This window comes from Mesitornis unicolor, unplaced genomic scaffold (genome assembly GCF_000695765.1).
Source record: "Mesitornis unicolor isolate BGI_N332 unplaced genomic scaffold, ASM69576v1 scaffold15131, whole genome shotgun sequence".
NCBI lineage: Eukaryota > Metazoa > Chordata > Aves > Mesitornithiformes > Mesitornithidae > Mesitornis > Mesitornis unicolor.
In genome coordinates this window covers 29643-49770 of record NW_010165904.1, presented here as the reverse complement: position 1 = coordinate 49770, position 20128 = coordinate 29643, and the positions used below count along the sequence as shown (strand labels likewise).

Genomic DNA, 20128 nt, shown 5'->3' with positions numbered 1-20128 from the left:
TGGGGAGGAAGGGGTGCGCTGTATGATACGTGCCGGTGCACGGGCGTTTGTCGCTTCCCTTCGTATTTTTGCCCCCGGGCTCGAGGGGCAGTGTCGCTCCCTTCTCTGAGCGGAATAAGTTGCAGGGGTCACAAATGCATCGCTTTGCGCGAAGAAACCCAAACCTGTCTTCGCCGGTGCCCCTCGGTGAACGGTGTCTCCCTTCTGCTCGCCGTAACCTCCTTGCCCTCGCCTAGTGGCTTGCTGGTGAAGGGGAGCTGAAAGCGGCCAAGCAGTTTGTCCGGGGCCCTCCCGTGCCGCACGGCTGTGAAGAATGGGCAGCATCTTCTCTCAATGTGTGCTTCAAGCATACGCAGTCCTCAGGAGTGAAGCCTCTTCTGGGAGCAGGGTTTAATCTTTAGTTTGTGCTTGTGTATGGTGGCCTTATCCAGCTAAGTTTTCTCCTTAGTTAGTTGATCTTTCTGGCTGCGCTGATTTGTGAACAACATGCATGTTCCTAAGTCAGCATATAGACACAGATAGGGCAGTTGGTCCACTATCTTATTTCAATATGAGGTTAGAAATTTATTTAACATTTCTTTATCTGAAGTAGACTGTCACAAGCCAAGGTTAAAATAATTTAAGAGAAGTATTTTGAAATGTACAGGATATTATCAAGTATGAAGATAGATAATTTCATAGTAGATAGTAAATTAATGCTGTAACTAAATAACATATTGAAGCATGTTGCTTATAGATTGAAAAATGTTTTTGGAGAACAAGTGTGTCCATAATCTTAACAAATTTCCATACAACTGTTGTTGGATTTTTAAGGCTCACAAAGGTACTTTGCTTTCTGTAGGTTACATGTTGAAGGGCTGTTTTTCTCTGTCACAGAAATTTGAGGTGTTAACATGAACAGTTGATCTTAGTGCTGCTATTCAAGTTATGGCTAGAGCTCCTTGGATCTTGAACTTTCGAATTAATTACTGGAGTTTGCTATAAAATACTACTCTTTTTTGTTATACTATCTTTTATTTGTTGTGTTGTTAATATCTGTTTCTCATTAATAACTATTTTATTTTGTAGATGAGGGTTGCCCAAATTTAAAAACATTATCTGTCAAACAAGAGGTGCTCTGCAAAACAAACTAAAATTAAAAATAGAAGTAGTAACAGAAATATTTTTGCTGGTACTCTCAAGTTTTGTGTAGTCTCTAATCCAGCCTTCGGAGAAAGAGTCCCTGCATTGGTTATCAGGGTGCAAGCCTGGGTAAAACAACTGCACCTCCTCCTTGCTGTGAAATTAAATCGTGACGTAGATGACTAATATTAAAGGCAACATGACTGAGTAGCAAGTGAACTAACAGCCAGTTAAACTGTGTTCCCAAACATACCACCTTGGGAGTATATGTTCCTTTTTCCTAGTTTTCCATATTAGAAGAGCATATCAACATGGGGAAAATAGTACTTGCAAAATAACGCTTGTGTGATGAAAAGTTATTGATGTAATTTGCTCATGATGACTACAGTTGTTAATATGAAGAAATTCAGTCCATTCTTTATAAGGTTTGCCACTTCAATAATCTCTTAATTTTCTTGAGCATAAAGGTGACTTTACAAAATTTCAGGGCTCTGAGATAGCTCTTAGGTATTGATTCTCTGCCACCTGATTACTTGGAAGATTCTGATTCTATCCTAGATCTTTTTATTACCTGTAGGAAAAGTGTTAGAAATTCAACAGTGTGCAGCCAAGTTGGTTATTAGCTGAACTGTAAAAATTCTGAGCCTGCCGTTTATAGTGAAAGAAGTTGAGTTAGCATCTCTGCTTTTCCCTGACTAGTATCCCCAAACATTGGGCTGTCTTTTCTTTGATGTTTGTGAGACGCCATCACTTTTGTCTTGTACAGAATGTAACACATTGTCACTTCTTTCTTTGCCCATAACCTTGTTTAAACACAAATAATTATTTGTTTTGTGCTCTGAAATGTCCAGCTTCCTTTGAGCTCCATGACAGATAACATTGTTAATGCTTTGTGAAAAGAAAGTCTGTATTGTTTGGTTCTAGGTTATTGAGCTTGACTTCGATCAGTTACCTGAGGGTGATGAAGTTATAAGTATACTGAAACAGGAACACACTCAACTGCACATATGGATTGCCTTGGCGGTTAGTATATAGACAAATTGTATATTTAAGTATTATAATCAGATAATCAAATAATGATTTCCAATTCCATACTTTTATAACCAGGGATTATAACCAGAAATTTCTTATTTTACATATGGATATTAAGATTATAATTTCATCTTTTTTATGAAACAATGCTGCTTGAGGCCGGCTTAATAAGTTTTTTGTGGTTTTGGTTTGGTTTTTTCCTCAGTCCGTAGTTATCCTGGTTTGTGCCTTTGATTATGCACCTCATAAAGGAGGAGGGAGTAGTATCTGTATTGTGGAAAGTACGGTGAAATGTGCAAAGAGTTAAATAAATTCAGAGAAGAAACAGTTGATTCTTCACTTATAAATAGCTGTAAGACTTGAGCTTTAATGTAAAAATATTAAGTTGGGATGATGACATAAAAGTATTTGGTGGTATCGAAATGCCTTTGTCTGATTATCCCTACATTTATGTCTGATTTATCCCTACATTGTGGAGAAAAAACAACTGTGTGACACCTAAAGCATCAACTTGATATATTACTTACTCATTGGGGTACTATTGTCTGTTAAAACTGTGTGTTTTATAGCTGGAATACTACAAACAAGGGAAAACAGAAGACTTTGTGAAGCTGTTGGAAGCTGCGCGCATAGATGGTAACTTGGACTACAGAGACCATGAAAAAGATCAGATGACATGTCTGGATACTCTGGCAGCGTACTATGTACAGCAGGCTCGAAAGGAGAAGAATAAAGACAACAAGAAGGAGCTCATTACACAAGCTACCTTGTTGTATACTATGGCTGACAAAATTATCATGTATGATCAGGTAAAACCGAAATCTGTTTAAAAATACGTATTTGTAAATTATTTAGTGATCATAAAGAAAACAAGGATTGATTCACTAAAGGAAAAATAGAAACTGCTCAGGCTTTAAAGTCTGTTAGTGTAGTACATGTAAGCAAAACTTACAAGTATCTGGAATGTGTGTTGTGCCACCAGGAGCAGTTATCTCTAGCTTGGGACACCTGATAGAAGTACGTCAGTCAACTTCTAGTGGTTGGGAAAAAAGGATTGGTTGTTTCTCTCTTGCTTGACAGTATGTGATCTTCAGAAGTGGATGATAAAGACCCTTTTTGTTTCATTTTTCTTCCTGATGTAAAAGAAATAAATTTATAGTAGGAAACATTATATAGCATAGCGAGATAGTCTTTCACAAAGTCTAATCTTCATATTTTACTAAGAAAAATCTATTGCAAATTTTTTTTCTTATCTAGAATCACTTGCTGGGAAGAGCCTGCTTTTGTCTGCTTGAAGGTGATAAGATGGACCAAGCCGATGCACAGTTCCACTTTGTGCTCAACCAGTCTCCAAATAATATTCCTGCCCTTCTTGGTATGAGTTTATGGGTACTTGTGTAAAAATCTGGTCTCTCCAGTTAAATTTTTGAATGAATTGTGTGCTGAAGAAGGGGGTGTGTATGTGAGTAGAGAGAAAGAATGTGATAAAGTGTGCATTTTTGACCAGAAACACATAACAGAGATTACTTTAAACTTGGGAAGTGCACATAGGTGGTAGAGTTAGGAAAAAGTATAATGCTAGCTCGCATCTTCTGAGACCCATGGGCATACATCCAGTCCAACTACTTGTATAGCCCTGATGATGCCAGTGATGCTGTATGCTCTGTCAAAGGTGAAGATACTAGTAATGAGGGGTCAGCAAGCTGTAACACTTGTGTTTTAATTTGTTTGCTAATTAATCTGGTCTTAGTAAGTGTCTTTTCTCAGAATCAGGAAAGAATTAAGTTTCTGCAGAAAACCGTGAAAAAGTGAATTTAATGTGTTCCCATGTTTGTTTTTTTTTTTTTTCATATACTTGACAACATCAGAGATAAAAGTTGTAGGTGTCTAAATTTTCTGTTAGTTTGTAAGTTTTGAAAATCATCATGGCACAAGTTAACCAAATAATATGTACGAGCTTCTGATTTGTAACTGCTTTGGTTTTATTTCTGATTTGTTTGTAACTGGCATGTTATAACAGGTAAAGCATGCATTTCTTTCAACAAGAAAGATTATAGAGGAGCCCTTGCATACTACAAGAAAGCATTGCGTACCAATCCAGGTTGTCCAGGTAAGACAAAGTATTTGCTAGTGAAAGTATTTCCTGTGCTTGCAGACTAATTCAAGTCTTCCTAATTCAAATACCTAATGGCTTTTTTTGTGATCTGCATCCGTCAGAAAAACTCCAACATTATAGAGGAGTTCAGGTGTTTGTTGACTGGAAGTGTTCCTAAACTGCATTTAGGAAAACACTTTTCATTTTTTCTAATTATTACCTTTTAAAGAGCTATTAGGAAATGAGAATTTGCCTGTAAGGGAAGTTAAAATTGTATGGGAAGGGGGGAAACTCTTCAAGACTGTTGCAGAACCTTTCTGTGCTGTCTTGGAATAAGGGTTAAGAAAATGACGTATTAGCATTGTTAATGAAACAAGACATGAAAAGTAAAATTCTACCTATAGTGCATGGTGTGAGTTTTTCTGGTGGTTATGATTTTTCTTAATGCAAAAATCTGAGGAAGCTATGAGTAATGGCTGTAAAAGTGATGCATGGGATTTAGAGATATTAGTTCAGAGTATTTGCATTAGGATCATAAATACTGTAAAGTCTCTTGAGAGACATGGTATACTTTGCCATAACCTATCTGAAGAAGAATTTATTACAGTGTTTATTTGTATTCTGTAGTCTGGTTTAACATAATTGCTGCAAAAGTGTATTTAGAAATGTAAGCCTTACTTTTAAACAGACATCTTTCATTCACTCCCCTTTTTCACACAGACCCAGATTTGAAATTGCTGCATATAAATGTCTCTGTATTCTTAGTTCACAGGTAGTCTGAAAGGGCAGTATGATGTGAATTCTCTGCTTTAGTTCATCTGTACATGATCATGGAAGTTAGAGGATGATAAACAGCATTTTGTTAGCAGTGAATCAGTTGATCATTTGAGGATAAATGTCTAGCTAACTTGTTCATTCATCTGTGTTCTCTAAAGGCCTGCTAGTCTCAGGTGAACTTACCCTGCCTAAGATATTTCCAGCAGTTTCATCTGGCAATTTTTTAATGCCTTTCTCTGTTATGCTTTAATACATTTCCATAGAAGTAGTTTTTTCTTTATTTAGTGTCAGTCTTTTGAAGATACAGACCAATGTTCAAGGGTATATGAAGAAATAGTCTTACTGTAGTTTTGCTGCCAAGTGTGGGAGGCTGCTTTTAAAAACAGCAAGTTGTTAGATGGCTTTACAAGTTTTACAGAAATATTAAAAATTCTGCTCTCACTTTAATTGATGTCCAGAATGTGAAAAAAGTTAAAAAAAAAAAAGTTGACATTTTGGGATTCTGAATGGTGTCATTTTGTTCTTTAGCTGAGGTTCGATTAGGTATGGGCCACTGCTTCGTGAAACTGAACAAGTTGGAAAAAGCTCGCTTGGCCTTCAGCAGGGCTTTGGAGCTAAATTCAAAATGCGTAGGGGCTTTGGTTGGACTGGCTGTTCTGGAACTCAATAATAAAGAGGTGGGTCTAACTTAGCAAGAATTCATACTCGAATTACTTTCTTCTTACCTGAAAAAGCAAACTTTTTATCCTTTGAAAGGTAGTCCTGTTTTTAAAAGCAGTAGTAACTTTTGTGGTTAAATGATTTTAAGTCTGTCTCACTATTGAATGATGTTATAGATGTGTACTTGTGATGTAAGCAGCACATTCTGAATAACCTCTGTTGCTAGAAGTCTTCAACTCTGATTAGAGATGTGCTAAGTTCAGAAAAACAGTACTAGGTTAACTATTTTAGTGTAAAAAAATCTGTGTGAGATGTGTGAGTGCATGTCCAATCACTTAAAAAAACCCAAAGTGTTGATATCAAAATCTTACTTTAATGGGCAATAGTTATAATTTGTATAATAATGAGCATTAGTTAGTAGTTTGTGACTCTGTGAAGGTTAGCTAAATCAGTTTGTAGTTAGGGTGCTCTGGAGGTCCTCAAATACTTGGTGACCTCCCTTGCAATGGCTTCACTATTCCAGAGCATCAGGAGTTTCTTTTGAAAGGTCATCATGCTAACAGAAAGGTCAGTGTAAAAGACTTACTTCCAGGAGATTAGTCCTGGGCTTTAAGAAACTTAAGTTTTCAAACAAGTGTTAAAGTTATATTCAAGCTGCCTTGGCATACATGCCGTGTGGTAAACCAAAGAGTAGGCAAGAACAGATTTTAAATAGGCTGATGAAACTCAGATGAGAATATTTTCATTTCACTAGTGAATGAATTCTGTAAAAGATTGAAACTTAAACCTAACAGGACCTGGGTACGTTGAACAGTAGAAGAAGGGTATCAGCATGTGAATGTGAAATGTCAAAGGATACCAAAACTAAGTTGATTTCTAGTTTGTTTGGTTTTGGGGTTTTTTGTTGTGTTGGTTTTTTTTCCCCCTAGAAAACCCTACTCTGCTGTTTCTATGCCTTTGTGGTGGTTTTATTTCCCATTTTCCATCTGTATGTGGCAGGGAGAAAAGCTGGTAGCTGAATTTACTTTCATCTGTGAGCCCAGCAAGATTTTGTTAGAGTTCGGCAGCCTAGGCTGAAGAATAGTTTTGAAGCTGTTAATAAGATACAGCTATTGAGATGCTTCTGATACCTGTCAATGTTTCATTTAGGCTGATTCCATCAAGAATGGTGTTCAGCTCCTCTCTAGAGCTTACACAATTGATCCCAGTAATCCGATGGTGTTGAATCACTTGGCTAATCACTTTTTCTTTAAGAAGGTAAGAAGTCTATTAAATTTTACAGTTAAATACTTAATAACCTCTGAACAGCAAGGATTCTGGTGTTGGATTCAATCTCGTTTCATCAGGCTAAGTGGTGCATTATGTGGAAATACTGATCTAGATGTACAAGTGCAGAGTTTTTTAACTTAAATTTTGTATAAGCATTTTTCAAGAAAGCCAAGAAAAGTGACATTTACTTCTTAAGTCAAGGTCACCTTTGTGTCCTGAAGGTGTTGGGTTTTTTTGTTGTTTGTTTGTTTTTCTCTCCTCCATCTTCCATGCTTTAAAATATGAAATAAAGAACAGTAACCACTAAAAGTAAATCTGTTATGACTGATTTAGTCAGTGCTATGGCTAAAGCTTTCTTGTGTTATCCTTGCTTAAGTAATAAAACACTTGACTGTAAATAAAGTGAAGGCTTTCAAATTTCATTTGACTTCCTTATTTTCAGGACTATGGCAAAGTACAACACTTGGCTCTTCATGCTTTTCATAATACAGAAGTTGAAGCAATGCAGGCAGAGAGTTGTTATCAGCTGGCTAGGTCATTTCATGTACAGGTAGGAGAGTTTTTAAAAACCCCCTTTGAGAATACACTTAAAAATTGGTGTTATAAAAGTTCATACCCGGCTTACCCGTGAAAACCCTACCTGTTCTTTATTTACTTCTTTTTAATTAGGAAGATTATGATCAAGCTTTCCAGTATTATTACCAGGCCACTCAGTTTGCCTCATCTTCTTTTGTACTTCCGTTTTTTGGACTGGGTCAAATGTACATTTATCGAGGAGACAAAGAGAATGCATCACAATGCTTTGAAAAAGTTTTGAAAGCCTATCCTAACAATTATGAGACTATGAAAATCCTTGGATCTCTTTATGCAGCTTCGGAAGACCAGGAGAAACGGGATATTGCGAAGGTGAGTTTTGCCTCCGCCAGCATCATACTTTTACATCCAAGAGCAGAATGTGAAAATCAGACTTGAAATTAGACTGTACCTTAAGTTGCATAAAATTCAGAGTGACTTGGTTGTCGGTATAGCATATTTAGTATTGTCTGTCATGAGAGATCCTTGTAACTGCAGAGAGTCACAACTTCTGGACAGAACTGAGACTCTTACTAGGCTCTGACTAAAGCAAGTCCAGGAATTAAGAGGAGCCCCAGCCTCATGTTTGTGTTTGGTACTATGAAAAGGGCAGATTTCCTCCCATATCTGTTAAAATTCTCTGAAGATGGTAAGTTAGCTAGTGATTTCCAGAAAACACCTGTTGTAGCTTGTCTGAAAGGACAATGTTACACTTTTTTTAAATGAAAGGGTTTTTTAATCTAATGTTGGGTAAATAAATCCAAAAAATTTCTCTAGCTTCTTATGTTGATGAAAAACTTTCTGCTTTTTCTAAGACTTAAAGCAGGTGTTAGATTCTACAGGAAAACACAATGAAGGGAGGAAACAAATGTAATTTTTTGTGACCAAATTTTGCAGATGTTTAGGATGTTTTCTTTTGCAGTGTAGTATATCTTTCTAGTGTTAAGGTTAATACTTTCGCTCTTTCTTTCGACTCTGTTTTTTAAAACAGTTTGTGTGGCCATGGAGAGGCATTATTTTCTGCTGTTTTTCAGGGCCATCTGAAAAAAGTCACAGAACAATATCCTGATGATGTAGAGGCATGGATTGAGCTAGCCCAAATTCTAGAGCAGACTGATATACAGGTATTATTCATATACAGTTGATGAATTATGTGTGTGCTTTTTGTAAGAGTGCATAGAGGTCGTTCTCTTTTTCCTTTCATCCACTTTCTTTGTAAAGGGTGCACTGTCAGCCTATGGTACAGCCACGCGCATTCTGCAAGAGAAAGTACAGGCTGATGTCCCACCAGAGATTCTAAATAATGTGGGTGCTCTGCACTTCAGGCTGGGAAACCTAGGAGAAGCAAAGGTATGTAATTACTCAAACTTTGGCTTGAGTTTCTTGATCTCCCAGAGATTTTCCTTTAAGAATATTCTGGAGTGCTTTATTTGTTTTTTCTTTTTATACTTTAGAAATATTTTTTGGCATCGCTGGATCGTGCAAAAGCAGAAGCTGAACATGATGAGCATTATTACAATGCTATCTCAGTAACGACGTCCTATAACCTTGCCAGACTGTATGAGGCGATGTGTGAATTTCATGAGGCGGAAAAGCTGTATAAAAACATTTTAAGAGAACATCCTAATTACGTTGATTGTAAGAAACACTTGGTATTTGAGTGCCACAGTCCTCCTTGTAGTACCAGAAATCTTCCCATTTCCATTGTCTTCTGGTCTCTCTATATCTGTCTTCACTTCTTTTTGTAGTAGTTTGGGGGCCTGCTTACCTATCTGCTAATTTCCCTACTCTTTTTTTTTTTCTTTTTCTTTTTTCTTTTTTAAGGCCTGCATCATCCTTATAATCCAGTCTCTAACTTTAAGCATTCTAGTTATTGGTAAATCATACTGTCCTTCAAACATCTAGCAAAATTAGGTTATCTAGATTTGCATGCCTTTGCTCACTTGCTCCCCACTCCCACCAAAGCTTTAGCACCTCAGCACTTGGTACAGTCAGGGCCATCCACTTGATATGCCCTGGCTCTGCAACTCTACCTATATGGGTGGGTGAAAACAGAGACCCTTTGGGAGAACCACTTTACCTTGGACTTTGGCCTTCCTGCAGGGAAGAAGGGCCATTGAAGGTGTTAGCACAGCTTCTGTGGAACATCCTGGTTCTGGGGAACATCTCTGCTCTTCCTCTTGCCCCCAGGTGGCTGACCTGTGGTATTTGCTGCAAAGTCGAGGTGGCAGCCCTTGCTCAGCTGCAGCACACAGCATGCCCCACCCTAAGCTATAGCCTTTTCCCTCCTTGTTTTCCATTGTCGCCAGCTAACTGATACTCTTCCCAAAACCTGTGGAGATGAGAGCTGTTGAAAGTAGAGGGAGGGCAATTATGTAACCCCAATGTGTCCTCCTTTCTTTGAGGTTTCTCAATCGTCTCTAACTTGTGAAACCAATTAAAAACAGTTACATACTCTATTAGAAGTCTGCAATTTCTATGTTACCATTTTGGATGGACATTCCTCATCACATGGTGTGTCTCATTGTGAATAGAATATGGGGTCTTAATGTTTGATGTCCTTAGCAGATCAAGGAAAAGATTGCTTTTGTAATTCATGCTTGGTCAATGTTTTCTTTGTTTGAGATGACTTTAACCTGTTTGCTGACTTTTATTTTCTATTTTTATTTCTAGGCTATTTGCGCTTGGGAGCTATGGCTAGGGATAAAGGAAATTTTTATGAGGCTTCTGATTGGTTTAAAGAAGCACTTCAGATAAATCAGGTTTGTAACCCTTTAAGTGTTTAAAGTTAAAACACTTGAAATACTAACTTAAAATTTTATTTTCCTTTTGTTGCATTTTTATTTTGTTTGTTCATATAAACTAGGGGAAGAGAGGACTACTGTAATCTGCTCTCTGTATGTTTTTCATATGGAATTCTATTTAAGAAAAATAGCATTTTATACTTGGAAAAGTAACATTACAGGGGAAAAGAGTGCTTTTGAAACTTACAGTGAATTTTTATTTAGGACCATCCAGATGCTTGGTCTCTGATTGGCAATCTTCATTTGGCTAAACAAGAGTGGGGTCCGGGACAGAAGAAATTTGAAAGAATATTGAAACAGCCCTCCACACAAAATGATACTTACTCCATGCTGGCTCTTGGCAATGTCTGGTTGCAGACTCTACATCAACCCACAAGAGACAGAGAAAAGGTAATGAGAGTCTGTCTGCCCTGTGTGGGGTTTTATCTGTTTAATTTTTGTACGCTGTTAGCTACTCAGAGGCTTTTCTTGATGCCTATTTGGCATCTTACAGTCCATAAAACTGCTGGGTAAATCTCTTAATACCTAATTGTAGAAATGAGTGATCAATTGGGATATTTCTTTCTGCAGGAGAAGCGTCATCAAGACCGTGCATTAGCAATCTACAAGCAAGTACTCAGAAATGATCCAAAGAATTTGTATGCTGCTAATGGCATAGGTGACTATCAGACTCTAATTTTCTTTCAGAGGTGATGATACTCTTTATGTTCCATGCTTTAATATAGAATTATTTTTGCAGGGCCTGAACACTATGTAGTGGAGCCCAGGAAAGAACAGCTTTTATATGGCAGCTATGTCACTTAGTTTTTAATAGGGAGCTTTATTCAGACAATATTTTGTTTTCTTTGGTAGGAGTATGCAGTACATAAACCTGGAAGCTCATGCTGTACATATTACTTTCCCCTTAGGAGCTGTCTTGGCACATAAAGGATATTTCCGTGAAGCTCGTGACGTGTTTGCCCAAGTGAGAGAGGCAACGGCAGATATCAGTGATGTGTGGCTGAACTTGGCACATATCTACGTAGAACAGAAACAGTACATCAGTGCTGTTCAAATGGTAATATCTCTATATTGGACTATCTGATATGTTGGGTTAGATGATTTGTGGATGTCTCTCTGCTGTCATAGCAGCTGTGAAAGTTTCCGAATAATATTTTCATAAGCTGCAGGTTGATTTCTAGCATGCCTTTGGCTGCCAAATCTAGCTGTAAAAATAAACTGCCAAATGTGGGCAAGGGGTAATAAAACACCCATGACCTTGTGTACTTTTTTGGTAGCAGAGTTAAAACATAATTGGGTTAGAATTTTGGTCTGGGAATTAATTTTTAGTCAGCGAGGTTTCAGTCAGTGTAGTTCCTGTATGTGATTTACATTCAGATGTTACTGAAGTAAGTAGATGCAATTTGCTGCTTCCTTTTTTTATTTTTGCAAGTGACTGCATACCTTACTTTGAACTGTCAGTAAAACTGACTGTGCCAGGATTTCTTTCACCACAGTTAACATCACAAGGTCATTCATGTTGGAAGAAATCTGTTGAGGTCATCTAGTTCAACCTGCTCAAGCCAGCTAACATCTGAGTATCAACGTATTCTCACTAAATTGGTGGAATTAGTTGGCCAAAAGCATGCAAGTAAGCTCAGTAAAGCATATGTTGGGCAGGACAAACTTCTTTCATTAAGATCCCATTCACATTGAGGCTCAAAAGTACTTAATTCAGAGCTTTCTTGAAGGAAAGAAGGTGCTGGGCCCTTCTTACCTGATCAACACCTAGGTAGTTGCTATCCTCCAGTGAACTACTGTTAACAAGCTTTGGTAACATCATCAGATTGATTCTGTTTGATTGGTGTCTGGTTTGTTTTTGTTTTGGTTTTGGTTTTTTAGGAATTTGTTAAAACCTAATGAAAATCCAACTTTAGCATTTGTTTAAGCAGTGAATTAGTGGGGAACTGGGTATCATTTTTACCTTTTGAATTGTCAGAAAAATACTGTAGTCATTTGCTAATATATTTAAGTAAAGTTGTTAGTAGAAACACTTTTTACTGAGGTGTCTTATTGTTCCCTGGGTTCTGCTCTGCAGTCAATACAAGCCACAGTCTGAAAGACACGATACTGGACTCAAAGGGAGATGAATTGAATTTAATAGCCAAGCTTACTGCAGCCACAACAATTATTCTAGTGAGTTCAGTACCATAAAGCATACAAATCCAAGGCAGACTTAAGCTAAATACAAAATCTTTAACTCTTAAAGGTGAGTGAAAATTGGGCACTCACAACGCAACGTGATCCAAGAGTAGTGACTTCAGGCATTACAGTTCAGGGCACTTTCTGTACTTGAGCTAGAAATAAAAATTAATTTGTATTTCTTATTATTTTGAAGGTCTAGAGAGAGTGAATGATTACTTGAGAAAAGGGTATGTCAAACAAAAGGCACTTGTTACTGAAAAAGATAAGTTTCATGACTGTTTGAAACTTTAATTCTAGACCCGCAAAACTGATAGTAACAAGTCTTCTTTCACACTTCAGAACAGCTACATATCCCTTGGCGTGCCAAGTTACTTAGCTAGGTGGACAGAACAAATTTGACGTTGAGTTATCTGAAAGGTGTGGATTATTTTTTTTAAACTAATTTCATCAGATATATGGAATTACTACGTTAAATATATTTCAATTTGTAAAATATTGTATAAAAGAAAATTGTATAAAGAAAATAGATTCCCTACCCGCCATACTGTGGGGAATAATTTAGTGCTCTTAAAATGAGTCATGTTTGTTGGACTTTGTCAAAATAGATGGTACTTGCGAAGTATTCTGTTGTATTTTAAGACCTACAGAGCCTTCTGGACTGCTGCCACTTTCCAGAAAAATCAGGTGCTTGCTATGGAATAGCAGAAAGAATTTTCTCATAAGTGAAAAGGAGACATCATGTAGCATGACACACTTCTTTAAAAAAAACAAAAGGCATATTAGAAGTAATGCTTTTTAGGAAGAGAAATGTTTGCTGGAGTTAGCTAACCAAAGTAACTAACTATTGTCACCTCTTCATTTGATTTTATTTTTCCATTGCAGTATGAAAACTGCCTCAGAAAGTTCTATAAGCATCAAAATACTGAAGTATTGTTGTATTTGGCCCGGGCGCTCTTCAAATGTGGCAAATTACAGGAATGCAAACAAACTTTGTTAAAGGTATGAATATATTGTATATCACAGGATAAAATTACTGTTAAGTTGATGAATATTTGTCTCTTTAAATTTGGTAGTCTAGGATTCATATAATGGTGCTTTTTTTGTGTGTCACTTCACTAAACCTCTGTATCATGTTGTTGTATATCTTAACAGCATGCTTTTTATTTACAGGCCAGGCATGTAGCACCAAGTGATACAGTCCTTATGTTTAATGTGGCGTTAGTGCTACAGAGATTAGCTACTTCTGTCCTGAAAGATGAAAAAAGCAATCTAAAGGAGGTACTTAATGCTGTGAAAGAACTGGAGCTAGCCCACAGGTAAAGCTGATTTATTTCTAGTCATCATAATCTATTTTGCTGTTCCCTTACAGTAAATTTGCAGTATAGGTCATAAATCTGGTTGGAAGAGCGAGCAATTATCTCCTTTGAAACACTGTATGTAATTCTAGCGTTTCTAATAGGAAAGCAGAGATTGGGCCTGACAAAGCTATGTGTTCAGACGTTGCTCCAGAGACTTTGTTTTGCCAGGTGACCAGCATGTGTGTCTCAAAGGGTTTGGTAAGATGCATTCCTCCCTGGAAGAGCATAGTTGAAAGAAATGTTGACATTGTTCTACTAATGTTATACTTTTTTGGTTGATTTCTTTCAAAACAGTCTGTAAGGCTCAAAACCAAAATTATTTATATTATATACGCCTAGTTAATGACCAGTAGTCCTTGAAAACTAGTTTTGCCCTCCTGTTGGCAAGTAAAGCCTAAGCACTCTTGGGGCTTAACAACAAAAGCAGTTTCTTAAGTGCGTTTCAGATCTTTCAATTGTCTTAAAAAAAAAAAAAATCTGGGCAGAAGACAGTGTGATTAATCAGATGTAATCATCACCATCTTTGAACAGAAAGCTTTCAACCATTTATCCTCCTAGGTATTGCTGGTGTAGGTGGAGCTTGCTTTGTGCATTCCTAGCTCTGCTGTTATGTCAAATATAGAGGTTGCCTTTCAGTAATTTCATCAACTAAAGCGAGCCTTTCATACAAGCAAGCATTTCACAAGTCTGGTGTTTTACATAATGCAAACTAAATATTCAAACACAAGTTCAAACTTAAATTCTGTTAGAAGCTTGTTATTTTATGTCTGGAGAAATTGCATGAAAGCCTTTATTTGCATCCATTAACTATAACAATTCACACGTCTATCACATTTTGGAAAATACTTTCCATAATCTAAGACTTGATCAAGGAATTATTTTCTTTATATGCAAAGAATTTGAGTTCAGTCTAGCACAAAAACATTTCATCAAAGTGTCTCTGCAACATGGGAAGAAATTGTGGCAACCTTGGAAGTTAGAAAGCTTTCCTTTAAAAGAATTGAAGAAACTTTTCAAAACACTGGTCATCACAGCTTACCCATCTGCTTGAAGGTGTGTTGTGTTCGCGAGTGCCTGTCAGCTAGGTTCAAGAAGGCTGCTGTGGAAAGATTTTTTTCAAATACGTTTTCCTTCCTTATGTTGGTTTCAAGCACTTAAGTTGTCGCTATTAAGGAATAAGTCTACTGAGCTCAGCAGTGTATTTATTGTAAGGAGCCAGTAAATGAAATCTTACAAGTCTCTTTAAGTTCTCTTTAGTTTTTTCCCTGGGATTTTGTTCCACTCTAGAGTGGTTTTAGAATGTTTTAAATCTGGAGAACTCTGAACTTTTATACTGTTGTATTAAAAGAGGCTGTGCATGGAAAAAAAAATTGGTGAGGTTTCCTGATCTGTTGAGTTTTATAGGACTGTAATTCAGGAGTTAATGCTTTGTTTTAAGGCAAAATTACAATAACCATGTAAGTAATGTGGTTTTTTGCTTGGTTTTGTTTGTTGTTTTTCCTCCAGGTACTTCAGTTACTTGAGTAAAGTAGGTGACAAGATGAGATTTGACTTGGCACTTGCTGCTACAGAAGCAAGGTAAAAACACATAACAAAACAGAAAACCACAAACAAATCTTTCATTGAGATACCAAGTGGGATATTTTTGTCTTGTTTTTCTCATAATAAAACTAGATTTCAAAATTTCATTGACAGTTTCTTAAAACAGAAATTCAAGTGCAGAATTACTCCCTATTGCTGTTTCATTCTTTTCCACTCTTTGCTTTCTAACACTTTTGTGTAGCCTACAACTCTCAGCATGTGGTGTCTGCCCCTAGCTGGAGCCTGCAAAACTTCAGCTGTCCTAATGGCAAATTTTACGTCAGTGAGAGTGCAGTAACATTTATTTCAACATCTCTAGCTCTCACTGTTCTGACTTTAAACTTCATAATCTAACGCATTTGCTTTCATGGTGACTTTTTGAGGTAGTTCTTGGGTGAATAGCGCAGGTCAGTTACTGAAAAATGAACAACTTGTTTTGCACAGTCTAGTCCACTTGAACTTTTGCTCACAGTAACAAGTTTGTACCCAAGCCTATTCAAATTGGTTTCCTTGTAAACTTATTTCTTAGGTTTTCACTCAGTATGCCCTGTGTTTTCATTTACAGCACATTCTTCTACGATTTTTGTAGCCATATACAAATAACATTGGTTGGCTGTCATGCGCTGTACATCTTAAATGGGTATCATTAAAGCACTTTGTATAGAGAAGAAAGTTTTAATCTTAACATTAAAAGAAATATTGTATCATTAGCTAACAGGGTATTGAAAGTGCCTTGTTTTAATGTTTCATGAGATTTGAACACTTTATGCTTTAACTCTTACACAATTAGGTTTTTAAGATAGAATTTCCAGTTACCTTTCTGATTAGGTTTGCTAGTATGTTATGATTAAATAGAAGTTCTTAGTAACCATACTTCCGAAGCCATCCAAATTAGTTGGGATGATTCCTTTTATGTTCCTGTGGAGTTTTTTGAATTGTAGCCAATATGAAATGGCTGCATTTTAAGTGTGAAGCAGTATGTTCTGAAATTGCATACTGTAATCTAAAGATAAATAAGCTTACGAGAAAGTGCTTTAGTTTGCTCAAAAATCTGTACTGCTCCACTCTTCTATTGTGCTATTTCAAGTAGCTTTTATTTCTTTGATGATACAACGTAGCCTTGTGATGCATGCCCTTTATAAAACTATTCTGTTTGTAGTGTTGGTCTGCCACCTTCCTTTACTTGAAAACATTGCATGTTACAGGCAGTGCTCTGACTTACTGAGTCAAGCCCAGTATCACGTGGCTCGGGCACGCAAGCAGGATGAAGAAGAGAGGGAGCTGCGTGCGAAGCAAGAACAAGAAAAGGAGCTGCTTCGCCAAAAATTACTTAAAGAGCAGGTTTTATTCTGTTACATTCTATATACTCTAATTTTAAAGAACTATACTTTCTTTTTAAAAAATATACCTATCAAGAATATATATGCCCCTGTTGCTCTGTGGTGGTACCTGGTGTTACTGATAAAATATCTAGTAGCTGTTTTTCTTAGTTATAGCAAGTGCTAGCAGAAGATGTTATAGCTAACAGGTGATAGTCATTCTTTCTTCCCATAGCCTCAGAAATAGATTTTTATTTTTATAATGAAATAAAATTGGTGCCCCAGAAGATCTGCCATCAAATTTCTGTACTGACAGGCTGGATGAGGAAGCACTTGGTGCAACAGTTCTTTTGGACTTTTGCCTACTGCAGCATAGGCTTGTAGAAAACTTTTTTCCCATGTGTTAGTTTTCCAGTTTCTCATCAGCAAGTAACTTATGTGCCTACTGTTATAATAACTACGATGCTGCAGTTATTTTACAGTACTAAAGGTTACTTTTCTCTCTGTTTCAGGAAGAGAAGCGCCTAAGAGAAAAAGAAGAACAGAAGAAACTTCTGGAGCAGAGAGCTCAATATGTGGAGAAAACCAAGAATATTCTCATGTTCACTGGTGAAGTAGAAGGATCAAAAGAGAAGAAACGTGGTGGCGGTGGAGGCAGGGTAGAACAGAATGTTATTTTTCTCTCCTTCATTTTTCTCTTTAGATATGTGGTCTCTGACAGTAGGTTTTTAATTTCAAGCTTCTAGGCTCCACTGAGTGAAATTGTAGAGGTTTAATATCCAAACGTAAAAATTGGAAGCCAATGCTTAAAAGTTCCAAGCACAGTGGCATCTCTTCTATTAAAAATCCTGTTCTATTCAATTGTTAAAATAACAGAAGATTATTATTTTATTAAGTGCAAATTTGGAATCAGTTTCTTAATTATATCAATCTAGAGATTATTGGAAAGTTGGCTAAGGAGGTCTGTATGCTCATATCTTTGAGATTTTTAATTATTATTTTTAATTGTTTTCTGGTACTTTTTTAACTGCAAGATGAATGACAGGCTGTACTGTGGGGCTTCTGTTTATTGCAGCGTTCCAAGAAAGGAGCAGGGGAATTTGATGAGTTTGTCAACGATGACAGTGATGAAGATCTGCCCATATCTAGAAAGAAAAAGAAGAAGAAGGGCAGTGGTAGTGAACAAGATGGGGAAGAAGAGGAGGGTGAGAGAAAGAAGAAGAAGAGAAGGAGGTAACTGATATTTTAATGTTAGACTTCCCTGAGAAATAGTATGGCTTTTAAGTATATTCTCATGCAGTCTTTCGTAACTGTTTAAAAAATGAACTGTTGTCAAGAGGTCAAATGATTATTTGCACGTTATAGGACTTAAACAGCCACTCTGCAAAAGAAGTGTGAGTAACACTTGATAAATTGGACATTTCTTGAGACTGATGTTTTTGTATGTGTTAAGTCTCTTTGCGATGTCGTGCTTTACATAGCATAAACCGTGTTTCTGTTTAAGACCCCAGAAGGCAGATGAGGGGAGTGATGATGAAGAACATGAAAATGGTCCAAGACCTAAAAAACGACGTCCACCCAAAGCGGAGAAAAAGAAGGCTGTAAGTTAAACCCTGAATACCTCCATCAATTTCCATATATGTGTTTGGAGTTCAGCATTACCTTAGTCAAGAGATTTATTAATGTTGAAAATTACAGCAAAACTTCTTGTAGTGAGCTGCCTTTGAGCTCATTTTTATCCTTCTCCCCTGTTGCTATTGCTGCTTCAAGGATGAAAAGGATATTTCTGAAGCGATCTAGAATTTCTAAAGTGAAAGTAAATGGAAAATTTTGATCTAATGAGTTTAGAACAACTGCTAAAAAAGCATGATTGGTTTTCTGAATGTTTCTGCGTTTGGGCGCTATGCTGTAACAAGCCACATGAACAAACAACCCTTTGTTTTTCCCCTATACAGCCCAAACCAGAACGTCTGCCTCCTTCAATGAAAGGAAAGATCAAATCGAAAGCCATCATTTCATCAAGTGACGATTCTTCTGATGAGGATAAACTCAAAATTGCTGATGAAGGGTAAAAGCCTTAAGTAACTTTGTATGTACTACAGTTTCAACGCATGCTTTCAAGAGAAACTGCAGTGTTAATAATGAGATAATGTGAAGATAATGAGAAGCCTTTCATTGTACTTACAACATTACTTTCCACTGTACATTAATTCTACTCACTCCTCTCATTCTGATAATGGCTAGCATTACTTAAATCCTGGTGTCGTCTCTTATTTTTAAGCTAAGGATAGCATTTTTTAATACTGGATTTTTGTTTCTTATCCCTACAGACATGCTAGGAATAGCAACAGTGATTCAGATGATGGGGAACAGCAGCACAGCAAACGCATTGTTTCTGATAGTGATTCTGATAACAGAAACAAATCTGGTAGCGAGGCAGGTAGTCCGAGGAGGTCCAGTGTCCACCCATCTGAGGAAGATTCTGACAGTGATGGATCGCCTAGAAAACGGAGGCGGTCAGACTCGGAGCAGTCTGACAATGAGTCTGTGCAGTCGGGGAGAAGTCGTTCTGGTGGTTCAGAAAATGAATCTCGCCCAGCTTCTCGCAGCGCTGACTCAGACAGAGATTCTGAGAGAGGATCTGACAACGAGGGTTCTGGCAGAGGGTCTGGTAACAATTCTGAACCAGAAGGATCCAACGATGAGGGATCTGAAGGTGGTTCAGATGACAGTGATTAGATCTGAATTACAGACCATCTTTTTAAAATGTTCATGTAAATATATTTCAGTTATAGGGAAAATCCAATTTTTATATTTTAAAACTGTGATTCAAAAAAAACCTTAATGTTTTAGTAAAATGTTGTGAGACCTTCCTGTGATTCTTCCTATTAGCCACTAATGGATGTTTCTCTAAGTTGACTTATGGTGTATTTTTAAACTGAAACTGCTGTAGATGAAGAACAGAATCCCTGTACAATAATCAGCACACCAAGGATGAAATGCGTGTAAGAACTATGGAACATAAAATCTCTGTTTAGGTGGTTCCAGTGTGGTTAAAACTGTGTTCTGTGCTTATACATGCATAGAGGGATCTTAAAATCCTACCAAGGGGAGCAACAAGCTGTGGATATTTATCTTCGTTCTGAATAAAGGTCAGTAGGGAGGTTTTTCTTACTCTCTGTTAAAGAATACATTTGCCATGATGCAACTCCTTATGTTCCCAAGAGTTTGTTATTTTGCTTCTGTTTTTGTGTTAAATCAGGTTAAATATTAAAGAAACTTTATAAAGTAACAATGCATATGTAGTTTAAATATTTAAATTGGCAGGTAAAAACAGACTTTGAGAACTCCATA

At 37.0% G+C, this 20128-nt stretch overlaps 1 protein-coding gene across 1 annotated transcript in view; it reads left to right on the top strand.

Moving 5' to 3' along the window:
* CTR9 (CTR9, Paf1/RNA polymerase II complex component) overlaps positions 1-19860 on the top strand; it is a 19953-nt gene extending 93 nt beyond the window's left edge. The window contains exons 2-25 of the mRNA XM_010194788.1: positions 2045-2145; positions 2724-2963; positions 3412-3529; positions 4175-4264; positions 5555-5703; positions 6836-6943; positions 7398-7505; positions 7625-7861; positions 8563-8652; positions 8750-8878; positions 8983-9166; positions 10202-10290; positions 10537-10722; positions 10903-10990; positions 11241-11389; positions 13399-13515; positions 13687-13832; positions 15381-15452; positions 16661-16796; positions 17287-17433; positions 17850-18007; positions 18279-18375; positions 18730-18842; positions 19105-19860. Of these exons, the coding sequence (XP_010193090.1) occupies positions 2045-2145; positions 2724-2963; positions 3412-3529; positions 4175-4264; positions 5555-5703; positions 6836-6943; positions 7398-7505; positions 7625-7861; positions 8563-8652; positions 8750-8878; positions 8983-9166; positions 10202-10290; positions 10537-10722; positions 10903-10990; positions 11241-11389; positions 13399-13515; positions 13687-13832; positions 15381-15452; positions 16661-16796; positions 17287-17433; positions 17850-18007; positions 18279-18375; positions 18730-18842; positions 19105-19513 (3461 nt within the window). The 3' untranslated portion in view covers positions 19514-19860. The remainder of the gene's footprint in view (positions 1-2044; positions 2146-2723; positions 2964-3411; positions 3530-4174; positions 4265-5554; positions 5704-6835; positions 6944-7397; positions 7506-7624; positions 7862-8562; positions 8653-8749; positions 8879-8982; positions 9167-10201; positions 10291-10536; positions 10723-10902; positions 10991-11240; positions 11390-13398; positions 13516-13686; positions 13833-15380; positions 15453-16660; positions 16797-17286; positions 17434-17849; positions 18008-18278; positions 18376-18729; positions 18843-19104) is intronic.
* Positions 19861-20128: the final 268 nt, after the last annotated feature.